This window comes from Ceratotherium simum, chromosome 30 (genome assembly GCF_057802395.1).
Source record: "Ceratotherium simum simum isolate JZ-2026a chromosome 30, ASM5780239v1, whole genome shotgun sequence".
Classification (NCBI taxonomy): domain Eukaryota; kingdom Metazoa; phylum Chordata; class Mammalia; order Perissodactyla; family Rhinocerotidae; genus Ceratotherium; species Ceratotherium simum.
This window is the reverse complement of record NC_141929.1, coordinates 14182553-14200809: the sequence shown is the minus strand read 5'-3', so window position 1 is coordinate 14200809 and position 18257 is coordinate 14182553. Positions and strand designations below refer to the sequence as shown.

Below are 18257 nucleotides of genomic sequence, written 5' to 3'. Positions count from 1 at the left end.
TCCCAGAGAACCGAAGACTGAGCTCGCAGGAATGGTGGGCCGTGGGGGTGACTTGCGCGGACGGTGGGGAGGGGTCTCGGGCGCGCACGTGGGCAGGGCGCTGGCGTAGGACCCGCTGGGGCGCAAGGCCACGTCTCACGGAGCGCGCGTCCATGGCCCCTGCTGTGTGGCTGTGTCCCGAAGAAAAGCTTGTGGCCGGATTGCAGACTCTGCCCGACAGGACCAAGGCGAAGAGCAGGGGGCCCCTCTCGCCTCCCACGAGTCAGTGGTTGCAGTGGGCGCAGTGGGCGCAGTGGGCAAGCCAGCCCGGAGAGTGTGAGGCCTGGCCCTTGCAGGCGACTTTGGGCAAATCTCTGGGCAGTGGTCTGGGTCTGGGGCTTGGTCCTGCTGCGACTGCCCCCCACCCCCCACTTTCGCAGGGTGGTTGAGACAGTTGGGAACATGTGTGTGAACTTCCTGTGTGTTCCTGTGCTCTGAGCCAGGGCACAAGACAGCTTTCCCTACTCCTGCAGTGAAACAGGCTGAACCACCAAAAGAAAATAGAAAGATTAAATGATAGCCACACTGGCTGTGTTTGATTCCCAGCTATGTGACCTTGGGCAAGTTACTCAACCTCTCTGTGTTTCCATTTCCACAATGTAAAATGGGGCCCCTTCTCAATGAGGATGTGTGAGGGTTTAAATGAGTTACTAGATGTCAGGTGGTTTTTTTTAAGTTTTTTATTTTTTTTCTTTCTTTCTTTTTTTTTTTTGTGAGGAAGATCAGCCCTGAGCTAACACCCATGCTAATCCTCCTCTTTTTGCTGAGGAAGACCGGCTCTGAGCTAACATCTATTGCCAATCCTCCTCCTTTTTTTCTCCCCAAAGCCGCTGTAGATAGTTGTATGTCATAGTTGCACATCTTTCTAGTTGCTGTATGTGGGATGCGGCCTCAGCACGGCCCGAGAAGCGGTGCGTCGGTGCGCGCCCGGGATCCAAACCCGGGCCGCCAGCAGCGGAGCGCGCGCACTTAACCGCTAAACCAGGAGGCCGGCCCAGGATGTCAAGTGTTGATTGCAGTGCCTGACACGTGTAAGTGCGATTATGATGAGCTATGATGTTCGGGGAGCTGGGCAAGGGGATGGTACTTTCCAGGTTCTGGTTCCGCTGTCAGTCCTGGATTTGTGAAAGCATTCCACCCGGGGACACAAGACACAGACACACAGGAGCTCAGAGTGGTTTCCACCCTGCCTGCCTGGGAGCTGCTGCAAAAAAAGACCCCTCACTGAGGCAGGGAGTCTGGCCTCCTACCCCACTGGGGAACCTAAAAACTTCCAGAGGGGGGCCTGGGCCACATGGGTGACCAGTGAAGGGACTGGGGTGGGTAGGAGGCAACCAGCAGGGAAGCCTCAGGCACCCTCCAGTCTTCCCAGGATCATCCTGGATCGTCTGAATTCCCCTTCAAAACAAGCATTCTCGAGTCTGGCTGATTCATAACTTAGTTTAATCCTTTGTGGGGCACATCCTGGGCAGCAAGGAACCTCCATCTCCCGCAGAGGGTCTGGCCCAGATGGAGGAGAGCGCTCTCTTCTGACCACTGGCCCTGGCTTCTGCCTCAGCACCTAATTGAGGCCCATCTTCCCAATCAAAAGCCAGCTGAGGGGCCCCAGGCTCCCCTCCCCCTACGTCAGGCTCCCTATTGGCTTCACTACAAGTAAGGTCTAAGACCTCTTCGGATGTGAGGCCTGCGGTCCTGGACTGGCCCTTGTTCCAGAAGAGTGGGAAGACAAGCAAGCAGGGCTGGTCCACCCCGGGTCTGGCAGGGAAGATGCCCAGTCGAGCCTCAGGGCCCCGGGTCCCACCGGGAAATGTGCTCCTGAGCTGGAAAGGAAGCAGAACAGAGTGAGGGGCAGTGGCAGCCCAGGCAGTCCTGGGACGGGGACCCTGCTGCACTTGGTTCAGAAGTACCCATGGCCATGGTCCCTCGTGGAGCTCCAGACCCTTCCATCAGGTGCTGCTGGAAGCCAGCTCTGGGCCAGGTTTCACCTCTGCCCCCCCACCCCCTACAAACATAGTTCATGGGGCTCTAGGGAATTAGGGACACCGGGAACACGACAGTTCCCTAAGTGGCAGCTTTAGTGACAGGAGGAAAGAGACTGTGGAGAAATCCTGGCCAGGCTGCAGTTCCTGCCACTGCGTGGATGTGCTGTGTGAAGCTGGGCCCGTGTTGCCTCCTCTGGGCCTCAGGTGCCCGCAGGCACAGCAAGGCCCTGAGCAAAATGTCCTTGGTGGCCCTGTGTGCTTGGACACCCTCTGAGCCTGTGACCTGGATATCCTAGCACCTGGAGTGGGCCAGTGGGTACCCCAGGAGACAGGGACCAGAGGAGGGGAGCCGTGGGAGGGGCCTCACCAAACTGGCAGATGTAACGATTTCGAGTTTTACAGCGTTGGTCGTTCCAGTTGAAGGCGGCCGATGCCTGCAGCTCCACGCAGTTGCCAAACCTACGGGGCCGAATGTCGGGTGCTCAGGGTGGAGGAATGAAGTTAGGAGTCTGGGAGAGCCTGAAATCCTCCACCCAGCAGGCTACCTGTACCTAAGAGACCTAGGTGCCCCCATTCTGCACATGGGGCTTCTGGGAGCCAGACATCCCCATGCTCCCATGCCCATTCGCCAGACCACTGCAGCCGGGAGGTCTCAGCAAACCCCCTACCTGGGGTACCAACTCCATCTACCCACCACCAGCACTCAGCCACACCAGCCAATGTGGGGGGGTGGGACCTGGAACACACAACCCCACGTCCATCCAGCCTCCATCTGGGAGAAGGTGTGCCTGGGAGCCTGATCAGCTGACTTCCTCTAGGTGAAGGCCAGGGGCATCGGCCTGGCTGCTGTCAAGGAGGTCAAGGGAGGGCTAGGCAAGGTCTTTGGAGCCCTTGGTGGCCACACAGTTTGACCACCTTCACCCCTGTCACCCCTGCCTTGGGCATTCCTGGGCTTTGAAGACCAGGCCAGGGCCACATAACCAGAAGGCCCTCCACACAGGCTGGCTGGTGGGTGGATGTGTGTGTGAATGGATGCAGGTGGGTGAATAGCTAAAGAATGCTGGAACCGGAGTATTGATACAGGCAGAGGGAGCGTGGTGGGGGGAGGGGTGGATAGATAATGGAGGGATGGAGGGACAGCTGAGGGGACGACGGGACTGGTGGATGGATGAAGGCTTCTTGGGTTCCTTCTCCTTTATGAGGAGGCCAGGAATGTGCATCACCTCAGCATCACACCCACACCCAGATGTGCCCAGACTTCTTGGGCACCAGGTAAGGCCCAGACCCTCAGAGGGCTCAGCCAGGGAGCAGGCCGGTGGAGGTTCTTCGGTGGTGTCGGGAGGCTCAGCAAACAGGCTCAGGTGAGAAGGTGGGCTCAGGGGAGGGAAGGCACCCCACACTCACCCCTGGTTGTCAGGCTGCCCGAAGGCGAAACTGGTGAAGGACTGGTGCTCCCCGGTGGTCCAGCGGAAGGAGCCCTTAGTGGTCTTGTAGGTGAGCCCTGGGGCACAGCAGCCAAGGTTGGCCCCACTCGGAGCCCAGGCTCCCTGCTGAATGCCTGTCCAGCCCCCAGGCCTTAACCCAGCTCTTCCAGACCCCCTGGTGGTTCTCCCTCCCCTCAGCGCTCTCCCCAGGGAAGGGGATCACCAGCCCAACTACTGACCCATTCTGGGCTCCAAGCCCTCACTACACACACCCTTACTGTCTGCTGGTGAGTGCTCTGGGTTTCCACTGCCCGGATTTTTGGAGCAGTGTGGGGTACCCAGCCCCTGCCCTCACCGCACCCCCACCCAGCCAGGCACTCACCGATCCAGAAGTTTCTGGTCTCAAAGTCGCTGTCGGTCACCTCGTTGGTGGTCTCCAGGCGGCCCAGGTAGAAGGCGAGGATGTCCTGCACTTTCTGGCTCTCAATCTGGGCCAGCACCCCGCCCTTTCCCTGTAACCCCCACTCTGGGTCATGCTGGCAGGGCCCCAGAGCTCAGGCCAGCCCTTCCCGGTCATGGATGTCAAATCTGTGTGCTGGCCGGGCTGTCATCATCCCCACCCCCCCAGCCTCCTGCCTCTTAGAGTAGGGGTCCCCCTTCCTCTCCCCTGCCTGCAACTCCTCTTTCTGTGCACAGGGACCCAGGCTGTCAGGGTCCCACCCTCGGAAGTGTTTTGTTTCACCTGCTCAGTGTCTTAAATGCATTTGAATTGGTTGCCAACATTAGTAAATCGAGAGATGCCAATGAAAATCTGAATTTCTGGTTCTCTCGAAAAATCCCAAGTTCTGGCCTCTCTGAACTCGCATTCCTGCCTGGCAGCCAGCAGCTGGAGCTGACTCAGGATGGCTCCTTAGATGGCGGTTGACTGGGGCCTCATCCCTGGGTCCCTCAGCTCATTAAGTGACCTCCGGGCTTCCACGGGCCTCTGAGTTTGTGACCCCTGCTTTATACTAATGATGAGAGGCAGCTCAAGAGAAGTCGAGGGAACCATCTCTTAGTTCAGGGTCCCCCCATTAAGACCCTTGCTTGAGACCCTGCGGGGTCCCTGAGAAGTCAGGGGTCAGCTGTCACCTGGCATTTCATCTTGGCTCCATAATAGGTGTCTGCCTCCGAAGACACCATGAAGCAGTCTCCGTCAATCCTCAGGTCACAGATGTGGAAGGGAAAGTGCACCTTGGCTGGGGGGAGGGAAGCCTGAGTTCGTGTGTGGGGACCTCAGAATCGTTACCCCTCCGCCCTGCCAGGGAGCTAAGCTCAAGATGCCCCTTCCTCTGGCCACCGGCTCCAAGCTGGAGAGGGGGTGGGGGTCAGTGGTGTGTTAGAAAATGTGTAACAACCAGCTCTATCTCTAAAAGAAAAATCTATGGAGGGGCCGGCCCAGTGGCGTAGTGGTTAAGTGTGCGCACTCTGCTTTGGCGGCCTGGGGTTCACAGGTTCGGATCCCAGGCGCACATCGACACACCACTTGTCTAAGCCATGCTATGGCAGCGTCCCGTATAAAGTAGAGGAAGATGGGCACAGATGTTAGCTCAGGGCTAAGCTTCCTCACCAAAAAAAAAAAAAAGAAAAACAAACCTATGGTATATAGCATTTGCTAATCTCTGTGGTGTAAATATCCCCACCATGGTCAATTTCAAGCTACCAATGTGATGTTACTGAATAGGGAGTTGGGAAGAGATTGCGCACAATGGGCTCCTGTGAGCTGGTATGAGTTGGACCCAGCACTCCACAGAGGGGGTCCTGGGAGGGGCCCGACTCATCGGGGCCTTGGGGCAGGACTCACTGGCACACTGGGCTCCCCCATAGCCGATATTGCAGACACAGGAGCACTCCTCCTCCCGGAACTGGCCGTGCACACACTGCACACTGCACCGCACTGCCAGGACGGGGCAAGAGGGGATGGCACTCAGTCTGCAATCCCTGGACGGCATGCTGCCCCCCTCAGGCTGCAGATGTGCAGGGAATGGCCAACCACAGCAAGAACAGGGACAGAACCCATCAGGCCTTCCAACCGCTGCCACCCTTGGCTTTTTTGGTTTGATCTCATTGTAGAGAGAAGCAAATTGGGGTTTGGAAGGTGATCTGCTCATGGCACAGAGCTGGGGAGGGGGCACAGTGGGACAAGAATCCACTTGTGGATCCTAATTCCTCCTCCCACCACCCCAGAGCCTAAGGGGCCAAATCTGATTCCACTTTAAACCCCCTGCACAGCTCAGGGTCTGGCAGACAGTCGGTGCTCAATGAATGCTTGTTGAATGACTATATGCAGTGTGCAGATCAGCAAATACACGGTCAGCACCCTCTGACTCACTCAAGACTCCCTCGAAACCCTCTCAATGAGCGCAACACAGCCCCTGGCCACACCACGCGAGCATGTGTGCTAGCATCCCAGCTCAGTCCCTCCTTACCCCCAGGGGCTGCCTGCGCGTGTGCTGGGCCTAGACTTCACTCACTGCGTCCCCCAGGCAGTTGTGATCTGGAACTCCAGGTGCCCCTCACCTTGGCAGTATCTGCCCGTGTAGCCAGGGGGACAGTGGCAGTGGCAGGTGCTGATGTTGAGATGTCCGTGGTTCCGGCAGCTCATGCGACATGGGTTCCTGGGGACCTCTGGTCAGACAAGGAGGGAACTCTGGGGGGGTCCCTCCCCAGGCAGGTGCCTCTCTGGGTGCTGAGGCCCAGGGCATCCGGGACAGCCCCTCAGGATGCTGCCACCCTCCTCCAAGGTCACTAGATGAAGCTCTCATGTACCCAGTGCTCCAGGAGGAGGCAACCGAGTGGGACACTTACCACAGAGCCCGCCTGCATGGTCCCAGGCCTTGAAGCAGCCCGAGATGCTGGCCGTGCAGAGCGAACACCAGGCGCCCTTCTTATAGGGGGCAATTGTCTTGCCGTTTACCTCCCAGTTGCCTCTGTGAGAGCAAGCACCAGAGGGCTGGAAGGGCCTGGCCTTGGGCAAGGCAGGGGCAGGTCTTGCTGCCTGCCCCAGTGGCCCCTTCAGCTCCTTCTGGCCCAGCCAGGGAGTCAGGGAGCTGGGTGAGACAGGGAGATTTCTTAGGAAAGAAAAGATGACCTCCAAACTCATACTGGCAAATTCCCTGCAAGCAGAGTAGTGCTTCCAGGAAGGGCATCTGAGGAGAAGCTGCATTCTGCATGGCCAGATCGTGGGTGCTGCCCACTTCTGCACTCTCTCCCTTTCCCCCTTCTTCCCTCTTCCAAGGTGCCGACTAAGGTGCAGACCTAGGGGTAAAGGCTTTTGGGGTGTGTGGGTGTGCCCACCCTGGGTGAAAGTATCCCTCCCACCCCAGCAGGGGATGGAGGACAGCTGCCACGGCGGGGCTTACCCGGGAGAGTAGGCACAGACAAAGGCTTCCATCTCGGCCTGAGCCCCAGAGCAGGGGTGCTGCCCACAGCCCAGCTGGCTCGAGGTGGCCCACACGAGCTGCGGGAGACACAGTGGCTCAGAAACCCTATCACAGGCCACTCCCAGTCTGGGGGCCATCAGCACAGATGATGCTCGTCTGGGGAGGGGGAACACAGGTTTTGCCCCAAACCAGGCAGACAGACAGCTCCCTCACCTCCCTGGGGCTTCAGGAGCAGCAGCTGTACCAGGCAGGGCTATAAGGATGGGTGGGAAGAGTCTAGAAAGGCTTTTTAGGTGGGGAGGTGAGGGTCAGCTGATACCTGAAGGGAGGGGAGATTGTGAATGGGTGGAAGAGAGTGGCAAAAGACAGCCTTGGACGTCAAAGGCCTTGCGATGGATTGCAAAAATGGCCACAACCCTTCACTTCTCCCGGTGGCCCATTCTTTTAAATGTGGCTTTGCAGTTCTTTGCATGAAGAGGACTCACTTTCCCATATCTTGAATCTGGCTGGCCCTGTGACTTGCATTGGCCAACAGAATAAAGCAGAGGTGATATTGAGCTGGTTTTGAAACTAGGCCTCAGGAGAACTTGCAATTTTCCCTCACTCTCATGATCTCTCATGCTCAGCCACCACATGAACAAGCCTGCTGAAGGGTGAAAGAGCTCACGGGGCAGAGATGAGCCAGTTGCGGCCACGCTAGACAGCCAGCTCCCCGCCAACCCAGCAGCTGACTGTAGTTGCACAAGTGGGTCCAGCCAAGACCAGAAGAACCTCCCAGCTGAGCCAGCCCAAATTGCCCACCTGCAGAATCATAAGATGCTGAATTTTGGGGTAGTGTGTCATGCAGCAAAAGCTAACAGATATAGGTCTTTAACAGTATTCAAAACTTTGATTTAAAGTCTTAGAATCTGTGACAACTTGGAAACAGCACAAATTGTTGATACTCAGGAATAGCTAGGCAAACTCTGGTAGCCACTAAAAATGACAAGTATGAGGTAAGGAGATAAGAACATGGAGTCATATATATGTATCCACCAATTAGAGAATATACATTCTTTTTAGGACTGCATGGAACTTTTGCAAATGTTGACCCCTCACTAAACCACAAGGCAAGATTCACCAGATACCAAAGAACCAATATCACATTCTATGAATTCCATGCAATAAAATCTAAAGTAAATAATTTAGAAGTAAGTAAAGGAGAAAGCATAGTTTAGAAATGTAAATATAAACTCAAAATCAAAGATAACATCATGATGAAAAATAGAAAACAGACCTAAATGACAAGGAAAACACTAAATATCAAAACTTAGGGGATACAGCTAACAAAGTTTAGAGGGAAATTTATAGCTTTAAATGCATAGAGCAGAAATGAAAAAAGACAAAATTAATGAGCTAAGAACGCATATCAAGAATATAAAAAAGAATAATAAATAAAGGAGAAGAAAGAAAATAATAAAAATAAGAGCAGAAATTAATAAAAAGAATAAAAACAAAAAGCTAATTTGTTAAAATAGACACAGCTTTGGGAAGATTGGTAAAGAATAAAAGAGAGAAGGCACAAATTAAGTTGGGAATTGTAAAAGGACATAGCTACAGACACAGTAAGTATTTTTAAAATCTGTTTAATTTTAGTTTTAAATCTCTATTAAATAATGAACAATTATAAAGTTTGACTTTAAGTTTTCTCACTGTCACCATCTACCTGCCATTTTATTGTACAGATTCAGGAGCTTATATTACATTTGTAATTGAATGTTAATGAAAAACAAGCCAGCAACCCATTTTTTTTTTTTTTTTTTTTTTACCAATTCATTTTTTAGAATCTGAACGACTGAGTTCCAAAAGTAAATATAATGAATGGGATAGTCTATGTATAATCAACTCATAAAATAAACTGCAAGAAATTAAAAGAAAAGAACAATTATGACCAATAAATTGGAAAACATAAAAGGGACAATTTCCTAGAAAATAGAGGCTTGGCAAAACTGTCTCAAGAAGAAATAGAAAATCCAATGACCTATGACCATTTCTAAAATTTGAATCAGTAGTTAAAATCCACGCATACATACACATACACATAAAACAAACAACCGAAAAATAGAACGAGGCCCAAATAGTTTTATAGGAGAGTTATAGCAAATGTTACAGAAACTATTCCAGGAAGTAGAAAATGAGGCAAAGCTTCCAACTCACTTTATGAGGTCAGTATAGCATTGCTATAACTCAGGCTAGGGCAGTATGAGAAAAGAAAATCAGAGGTCAATTTCACTATCAAATAATATTTAGCAAACCAAATCCAGCAATGAATTAAAAACAACAACAACACACATGCACATCCCTCCATCACATTATTTCACATCACATGACATGCTAAGTAGGTAGATATTTAAAATATTTAACAACCGGTAGGCATGGGTGCTTGCCAATCAGAACAGATGCTGGGCTGGAGCAGGATCCTGGATACCCACCACTGTGCCAGGTATTCACCCTTTGGTTCTAGATCATAGGAAAGATCCCAGGTGTCCCTGGGAAGAGGCTAGGCCAGTGGCATTCTGGGAACTTGGGATAGCAACTGTTTACTAATACATAAGTATTTTAGCGTTTGAATAACTTATAGCAATGGTGCATAAATTAATTACAGCCCTGCAGGTAGGAAGGCAAGGAAGAGTTAACATTTAAAAATATATATTAGGGCCGGCCCTGTGGCTTGGTGGTTAAGTGCGCGCACTGCGATGCTGGTGGCCCGGGTTCGGATCCCGGGTGCGCATCGAGGCACCACTTCTCCGTTCATCCTGAGGCCGAGTCCCGCATACAGCAACTAGAAGGATGTGCAGCTACGACATACAACTATCCACTGGGGCTTTGGGGGGAAAAAATAAAAAAAATAAATAAATAAAATAAAATAAAAATATATATTAATGTTGGTATTGAGATTATGTTTTTTAAAAAGAGCCATCTTTTAGACATATATACTTATGGATAAAATTATATGATGTCTGAAATTTGTTTAAAAATAATATGGGAGGAGAGGGAAGTAGGTAAGGAAACAATGAGCTACAAAACCATGAGTTGAAAATTGTTGAAGGTGAGTGATGGGTATGTGGGGGTTCATTAAATCATTCTGATCGCTTTGTATATGTTGAAATTTAATAAAACATTTAAAATGTGTGACCAGGAAGATCTAGTGTCATGTAACAGCTTTGCACACACACAAAAAATTTATTCATGTATTTCATTACTTTAGTAATTAAGGAAAAACCATATGATTATTTCAATAGATGCAGAAAAAGTATTTAATAAAACACAAGACCTATTTATGATTTTAAAAATCCTTAACAGGGGCCAGCCCGGTGGCACAAGCGGTTAAGTGTGCACGCTCTGCTGTGGCGGTCCGGGGTTCACCAGTTCGGATCCCAGGCATGCACCGGCGCACTGCTTGGCAAGCCATGCTGTCGTGGCATCCCATATAAAGTGGAGGAAGATGGGCACAGATGTTAGCCCAGGGCCAGTCTTCCTCAGCTAAAAAAAAGAGGAGGATTGGCAGACTTCCTCAGCTAAAAAAAAGAGGAGGATTGGCAGATGTTAGCAGAGGGCTGATCTCCTCACAAAAAAAAAAAAAAAAAAAAAAGTTGTCTTTGGGCCGGCCCGGTGGCTTAGTGGTTAAGTGCGCCTGCTCCGCTGCTGGTGGCCCGGGTTCGGATCCTGGGCGTGCACCGACGCACCGCTTCTCCGGCCATGCTGAGGCCGCGTCCCACATACAGCAACTAGAAGGATGTGCAACTATGACATACAACTATCTACTGGGGCTTTGGGGGAAAAATAAATAAATAAATAAAATTATTTTTTAAAAATGCTTAACAAACTTAGATTATGGATTAGAAAGAAATGTCTATAATCTGATAGAGGCTATTTATGAAATTCATATAAAAGAATCAGGAGTCAAGAAATTTTTGAACAATAATAATATGATGGATTTTCCTGTCAAAACTTTTTAAAAAAAAATTTTTCCCCCCTAAAGCCCCAGTAGATAGTTGTACGTCATAGTTGCACATCCTTCTAGTTGCTGTATGTGGGACGCGGCCTCAGCATGGCCGGAGAAGCGGTGCGTCGGTGCGCGCCCGGGATCCGAACCCCGGGCCGCCAGTAGCGGAGCACGTGCACTTAACCGCTAAGCCACGGGGCGGCCCTCAAAACTTTTTATAAAACCATAATAATTAAAACACAGTTTGGGCAGGGATACAAAAAAAAAAAAAGATCAACAGAATAGAACAGAGAACTCAACAACAGACCTATGCGGCTATGTGAGCTGGGTATATGACTGAGGCGGCATCATGAGTCAGTGGAGGAAGGATTCAGTACTCAATAAAGTGTGCCCATGTGGAAAAAGGGAAATCCTACGTCACCATGCACAAAAAACTCCAGGTGGCTTAATGACTTCAATATGAAAGAGGAAAACATCTAAACTTTGGAAGAAAATATAGGAAGACTACCTTTCTGATGTCAGAGTAGAAAAATATTTCTTAAACATGATACAACAAATGGATGAACTATAAAGAAAATACTCAAGAAAATGGATTCCCTTAATATTAAGATCTTCTAAAGATTTATCTTATAAAAGATAACATAAAGAAAAAATACAGGGCCGGCCCCGTGGCTTAGCGGTTATGTGTGCGCGCTCCGCTGCTGGCGGCCCGGGTTCGGATCCCAGCGCACACCGACACACCACTTCTCCGGCCATGCTGAGGCCGCGTCCCACATACAGCAACAAGGATGTGCAGCTATGACATACAACTATCTACTGGGGCTTTGGGGGAAAAATAAATAAATAAATAAAAATAAGAAAAAATACAAGCCCTATGCTAGAAAAAGGTATCTGCAATCCAGATGACCAAGAAAAAGTATAAAGAATATAGAAAGGATGCTTATGAATTAATCAGGAAAAGACACAATGAACAGGCAATTAACAGAATAGCAAATATGCTGAGTCTCACAGGTAATCAGGGAAATGCAAATTAAAAACAGAGTGAGGTGGCATTTCACAGCATTGAGTTGGAAAAATTAAGGAACTTGACAATGTAGGGAAAGTGGCGGGAATACAGTTGGCACCATCACTTTGGCAATAGCTAGTAAGGTTGTAGATGCGAGCTCTCCGTGACCCAGCCATTCCCCTTCCAAGTGTGTCCTAGAGAAACTCTGGACACATATGTGCAAGAGGACCTGAACTAGGATCTGTGCTTGCAGTTGGGCTTGTAATAGTAAAAAAGTGGAAATAACCTAGATGCCCGTAAATTGTGGCTTATTCATAGTGAATCACCCATGTGTATCTGGATCAATGGAAGAAAGTCCTATAAACCTGGTCTGGAGCGAGAAACACAAATGCAAAAGGAGACGTCAGAGAGAGAACACATGCAGGATTTAATAACACACAACTCACCTGCACATGTGGAAAAGGTGTCAGAACACTTTCATGTATACTACAGGTATTAAAACATGTTTGGGATTTTGCCTGTGTTTTTCAGTGCTGTACCCCGGCATCTAGACAATGCCAGGTATATAGAAGACACTCAACAAAGATTTGTTGAGTGGAAAAAAAAGGGAACATGCTTGGGAGTGATCCACCTGGACTTCAAGAAGGTTACTCTGGGGAGGGATAGAGGAAAGGGCAGGAGTAGGGCTTTAGTTGAGTTTTGTGGTTTGATTTTTTTTTTCCAAGAGATGAGAAACAAAGTTAATATTTTCTTTTTTTTTTTAGGAAGATCAGCCCTGAGCTAACATCCATGCCAATCCTCCTCCTTTGTTTTTTTTTGTTTTTTTTTTTTTTGTTGTTGTTGTTGTTTGCTGAGGAAGACTGACCCTGAGCTAACATCCGTGCCCATCTTCCTCCACTTTATATGGGGACACCACCACAGCATGGCCTAACAAGCGGTGCCTCGGTGCACGCCTGGGATCCAGACCCGGGCCGCCAGCAGCGGAGCGCGAGCACTTAACCGCTACAGCAGGGGGCCGGCCCCCAACATTTTCTAAATCTAGGTAGTGGGGTAAGAGGGAGTCTGTTATTTGATTTACATTTGAAATATTTCATATTTAAAGCTGAAAAAAAGTAAAACTAAACAAATCGGAGAAGAAGCAACCACCAATTTTAGGACAAACTGTAGCCCTCTGAGCTGACCCCAGGGGCCCAGGGACCTGGCAGCCGGTACCCTGGTCTCACCTGAGTGTAGTGGGTGCAGGTGGCGTTGCGGGCACACTCTGCTGCTGCATGGCTGTACCGCTGCCCCTCTGCGAACCACAAGCCCACCACGTGGACAAAGGACGCTGAGCCCACCGGCAGCAGCTGCACGTTCCAGCCCACTTGTGGGGCGGCCCAGGGAGCCGACACCGGGCTTGGGGCCGGGCCACCACAGAGGGCCGCCCTGGCCTGAGCCCACTGGGCCAGGCTCTCGCTCCAGTCCTGGGGGCGGCACAAACAGGACATCAGCAGGGGGCCTCTGGGCCAGGCCTTAGTGATCCCATTCCCCCACGGGGTGCCGGGTCATGCAGAGAGCACTGGACCAGGAGTCCTGGGTGGCCGCTTGACCTCTCTGAGCTGGTTTCACCCACTTCACCAGGGCCAGGGAGGGTCAGACAGGACCTGCGAGAAGCTCTCCAAGATGTGATGGAAAAAGCACCTACAGTGTCTGGACTCCTGACCCAGAGCCTGGCTCCACCCAAGACAGAGTCTCCATCCTCCTGACTCCTGTGTGGGCACCCTCAGGTCCTGCCCAGGGCACCACGCCCCCGAGGGGGACAGGTGTTCCTGAGGAGTAGTGCCAGCCCAGGCGATAGGATGGGCTTCTGCCGTAATTTTTTCCATCTGGTAATGTGAGCCCTGGGCAGTTCTGTACTGCCGAACTGGTTTTGTGTTTGCCGTTAGGTACAACTGGCCCTGGCGATTGTGAGAAATTGCTCTACTTAGCTTCCCTTCTTCAATGCAAAAAGTTGCAGCAGCCATGTCGCTGTATCCTATTCCCCCGCCTTGGAGTGTGTAGGGGCACCAGCAGGGAAACAGGACCACAGAGGGTGTGAGAGGTCTCCAGGGCCTCAGTGCTTTGGCCCCAGCGAGCACAGTTCTCTGGAGCTGGCCTAATCTGCTCTCCCAACCCACACACCAGCTGACCTCCCCATCACCCCCCACAACAGTCCCCCCTCCTCTGAAATGAAGGGCTCTGCAATCAGGATGACATGTGTCCCCCCCATGGCCACGCCCTGGTCCAGTCCAGCCACCTAATTCCAGCTGTGTAGGGCCAAAGCCGTGGGTATGAAGGAGGCTGAGTGGTGGGGCACCACTTGTATCTTTTATGAAATGTAGTTTTCTCAGACTTTGGCAACAGGGCCATGAAAAGCATAGACACTGCTGACCAGCTGATGGGGAGCACCCCACACCAGGTGCTAGGGCTGGGTGTGCGGCGAGCAGGGCATGGGAGCCAGGACCTGGGCCTGTGAGGGGCAGAGCTGCTGCAGAGCAGGGAAAGGGGGAGAAGCGACCCCCGCCCGCCCCACCCCCACCTCCTGGGAAACTGACCTCTGAGCGCTCAAGGTCGCCATCGCTGCACCAGCCTCGGAGGAGTTTATGGGAGGCAGCCATGGGGAACCCTGCCCGCCCCCACTCTGTCCTGCCCTCACTCCTTGGCCTGTTAACATGGGCTGGCACAGCTGGGATCCCACGCTACGGGGGCAGTGTTTCTGGGCCCCAGGATGATACCTCCAACCCCGAAGTTCCATTTGGGGTGGTGGGAAACCCTACACCCCCTTCCCTGGCCCCCAGTGAACGAGTGGGGAACTCGAAGGGGCCCCTCCTAGTGGCCGAGACAAACCCATGAAGAAGCACTGGGTCCTGGTCACAAATAAGCCCCTGCCTCCAGCAGGATGCTTCTCCCTCCCAGTCCCCTGCCCCTCCGATCCTGCTGGGACTCCTTTGTGAAGCTCCCCTTTTCTGCCTGCTCCTTCCATGTCTCCTGGTCTCCAGGGCAACGGGATGGGATGCGAGGAAAAGCCAAAGGACTGCCCCTCTGAGGAGCAGAAAGCTGCAGAGCCCCCAGCAACCAGGCATGTGCCCCTCAGTGGGCAAGGTGACTGGCTGCCCCTCCTGCCCTGTCCAGGTGGAAGGGCGCCTGGCACCGGCCTGGCCTCCCGAGCCCTCTTCAGGGTTGCCCCTCCAGCCGCCCCTCAGTGACCCGGGTTTGGGTACTCACCATTCTCTGCATGTTGGCCGCGGGGGGGTGGACCCGGCTGCGCAGGCGGTTGTGCAGGGAGAGGAGCAGGAAACTCTCCTTCCTGCTCAGGGCTGGGGCAGGGACAAGGTCAGGCCGCCTGAGCAGCAGGACCCGGGCTAACCCCGGGGTGATGGGTGGGGGTCACCATGGCAATGTGAGAGTGCAACCCTGCCCTTAGGAAACAAGACCTAGGATGGGACAGGAGGATGGTGGGTGTGTGTGGGAGGGCCAGGAGCAGAGGGCTGGGAGTCCTGAGAGGTGGAGAAAGTGGGGATTGGAGAGAGACTGAGGTATAGAGGAGTGCTTGTGCTGAGAGCTGGGGGTGGGGGCTGGGGGCTGAGTGTGAGGAGGGAGCCAGCCCTGGGCTGGCAGCAGCCCCCTGGCTGGGGCTCCTCTTGGCCACTGAGTCTCTCCTGGGGCCCCAGCTGCAGGCTCTGGGCCAATATTCCTGCTTGACCCCCAAGCCTGGGTCCAATCCCCTTCATTCTTCCTCCTCCCCAGCCCCAGCCTCCCCCATCCATCTAGGGCCCCTGGACTGTCTGAGAGTTGCTCTCTAAACCACAGCAGCATGCCCAGGGCTCAGGCCTGGGAACTGGCTTCCAGAAGCCCCCAGTACCCCTATGCAGAGCTCATAGCTCCTCCACCTCTTTCCTCACGCAGGTGCTCCTTACCTCCGGGCACGGGAGCCTGCTCTTGCTGCAGCTGGAGTGACCGCATCTCTGCCCAGGCCATGCCAAGGAGAGCCAGAAGCATGGGCAGGAGGCCAGGCCGGCGGCCCCCCAGCCCAGCAGAGGGCTCTGACAGAAGCATGGGCCTGTTGAGTGCTCCAGGCACGGCCTGGCTCAGCCGTCCAGCTCCGTCCAGCTCGCTTCCCAGGCTGGATGGAGCTATTCTCAATCTCCAGGAGGCAGGCTGGGCTGGCAGACAAAAGGGGGAGGTTGTGAGTAATCAGTGTGTCCAAACAGCCTCCCTTTGGCGCTGGCATGAAAAGGGACAGACAGCTAGCTCCAATCCTGGGGCTCCCACCCTCCTCTGGCCACTGGCCTGGCCAGCCCTCCCTGCCGACAGCCGACCAACCTACCGAGTGGTGCGCACTGACCCTGTGGCCTCTGCTAATCATTGCAGGATTATTACAGCCCTTGGGGAGCCTTTGGAGACCCCCCTGATTGGCCCGCAGACATTCCAGGGCTGTGGATTAACGAATGATGGCCGTGCCTAGGCTGGGACAGTGTCCTCTGGGCCCATCGGCAGCTTCCACTCCCAGCCCCAGGCCCCAGCTCATGCCACGTGCCCTGCGGGCGGGCAGGAACTGGGCAAGACCCAGGGGAGTTCTTTCCTTTCTTGGGAAATTCCTCCCAACCCCCAGCCATGAATTAAACATAGGCAGGTGGTAACCACACACCAGACAGGGGCCACCGGTGGGTTTGTAGGGGAGTGGGCTGAGGCTGCACCTGCAGGAGGAAAAGGGTGACTTAGGACAGTTTGTCTGAGCAGTGTAAGGGGCTGGGCCCCAGCCCTGGTGCCCCCTACCCCCACCCACGTGACTGCAGGCCAGGAGAGGGCAAGGCGAGCCAGTGGGGAGGAGAGCACGTGATGCCCTTGGCTGACTCAGTCCTGCTGGGAACAAGTCAGCCTCTAGACAAACAGCCGGTGTAGCAGTGAATTGCCATGATGCTCTGGGGCCTGGCAGCGGCCTATGCAATCCCACCAGAATTAGTTGAAGCAGATCTCCACCCCGGCCCACATTTCTTAGAAAATAAAAGGCTGTGCTGCAGGCCATAGCTAAATGCCCACATTCCCCTCAGGGCAGATCAAAGGTTATTCAGCCATCCCAAAGGACAGCCTTGCAAGCCAGCTACTTCCTCTTTCTGGAGTTTGTGTGACCCCTGACCCCTAGGCCAGCACCCTCTCAGAGCCAGGTGTCAACTCCCTGGAAGTTCTGCTGAGAAGCAAGTGGGCTTGGCTTTCCCAGGAGAAACACTGATGGACTATGGATATCATCATGGGTATTGCAGAGTGGGGGCAGGGCCAGGCACAAGGACCCCCAAACCAGCCTGGAGTTGTGTGTCCCCCCATAATACCCAGGGCCTCAAGAGTTTCTTCTCCCTCAAAGGGATGACCGGACAACCTCAAATTCACCCCTCTGGATCCCAGCAATGCTTAATAATAGCGACTTTTTTCCATAGAGCTTACAAAGCATGTTCACATATGTGAGTTCATTTAATTGTTGCAACAACCCTGTGCAGTAGCAGATGCAGTGCCCATGTTGTAGATGAGGAAGCTGGGCTCACTGTGTCTACAGGACTTGCCCCAGGTCACCCAGTGAGCACATGATATATCCTGGCTAATCCAGGGTCTGTCTTCACATTCCCAGACACTGGTGCAGATCTGCTTTAATTCACATTGTGGCCCTTTGAGTTCAATTCCCACAGCCTGCTCTCGGCAGGTAACAAAAGACAATTCCCGCTCCTGGACTTTGAAGATAAATGTGGCTAGTCTTCCCATGTAGCACAATGCCAGGCACTTGGCACAGGTAGGAGGAAAATATATTTTGGGGCCTGGGGTGGAGGCGACTTTTGAGGGGCCCTGGCTCACTGAAAGAGGAGGCCAGGGTGAGTCCCACTTCAGGAGTCAGAAGAGGAGGAGCTGAGCGGATAAAAACACCAGACCAGACCTCTGAAGGCCTAGGTTCTAACCAAGGTGCTCTGTGTGACCCTGGGATTGTCACTTCCACCCCTGGGCCTCAATATCCAATGGTGTAAAGCAGGGATGACAACCTCTGCTGGACTTCCTAACCAGGGCATTGCACCTTGGTTTTTGTGATATTTCCTCCTGGGTCCAGACTAGCAACATATAAAAAGGATTAAAACACCATGACCAGGTAGGATTTATTCCAGGAATGCAAGGTTGGTCTAACATTTAAAAATCAATTAACGAAATACACTATAGAACAAAAGACAAAACCCACATGATCATGTCAAAGACACAGAAAAAGCATTTGATAAAATCTCAAACCTACTCCTTAGGAAAATTCTCAACAAACTAAGAACAGAAAGGAAATTCCTCATCCTGATAAAGGGCCCCTGTTATGGGCTGAATTGCATCCCCCCCAAATTCGTATATTGAAGTACTAAT

At 52.5% G+C, this 18257-nt stretch overlaps 1 protein-coding gene across 1 annotated transcript; it reads right to left on the bottom strand.

Annotated features, from left to right (window-relative positions):
• Nucleotides 1-1782: 1782 nt before the first annotated feature.
• Nucleotides 1783-16033, bottom strand: LOC101395090 (C-type lectin domain family 18 member A). The gene is made up of 12 exons (XM_087419942.1): nucleotides 15794-16033; nucleotides 15102-15193; nucleotides 13082-13321; nucleotides 6847-6944; nucleotides 6293-6414; nucleotides 6005-6112; nucleotides 5289-5381; nucleotides 4577-4683; nucleotides 3828-3957; nucleotides 3426-3522; nucleotides 2389-2480; nucleotides 1783-1859 (listed from the first exon to the last, which is right to left on the bottom strand). Exons 1-12 carry the CDS (start codon nucleotides 15930-15932, stop codon nucleotides 1822-1824), a joined length of 1356 nt encoding a protein of 451 aa, XP_087276068.1. The 5' UTR covers nucleotides 15933-16033; the 3' UTR covers nucleotides 1783-1821.
• Between the last annotated feature and the right edge of the window lie 2224 nt (nucleotides 16034-18257).

Coding starts and splice junctions, on each gene's coding strand:
- LOC101395090 (XM_087419942.1), bottom strand. CDS start 15,932: ATGCTTCTGTCAGAGCCCTCTGCTGGGCTGGGGGGCCGCCGGCCTGGC. Junction 13,322..15,101: donor CGGCCAACATGCAGAGAATG/GTGAGTACCCAA, acceptor TGCCGCCCCCAG/GACTGGAGCGAGAGCCTGGC. Junction 1,860..2,388: donor TCGTTACATCTGCCAGTTTG/GTGAGGCCCCTC, acceptor CTTCCTTTCCAG/CTCAGGAGCACATTTCCCGG.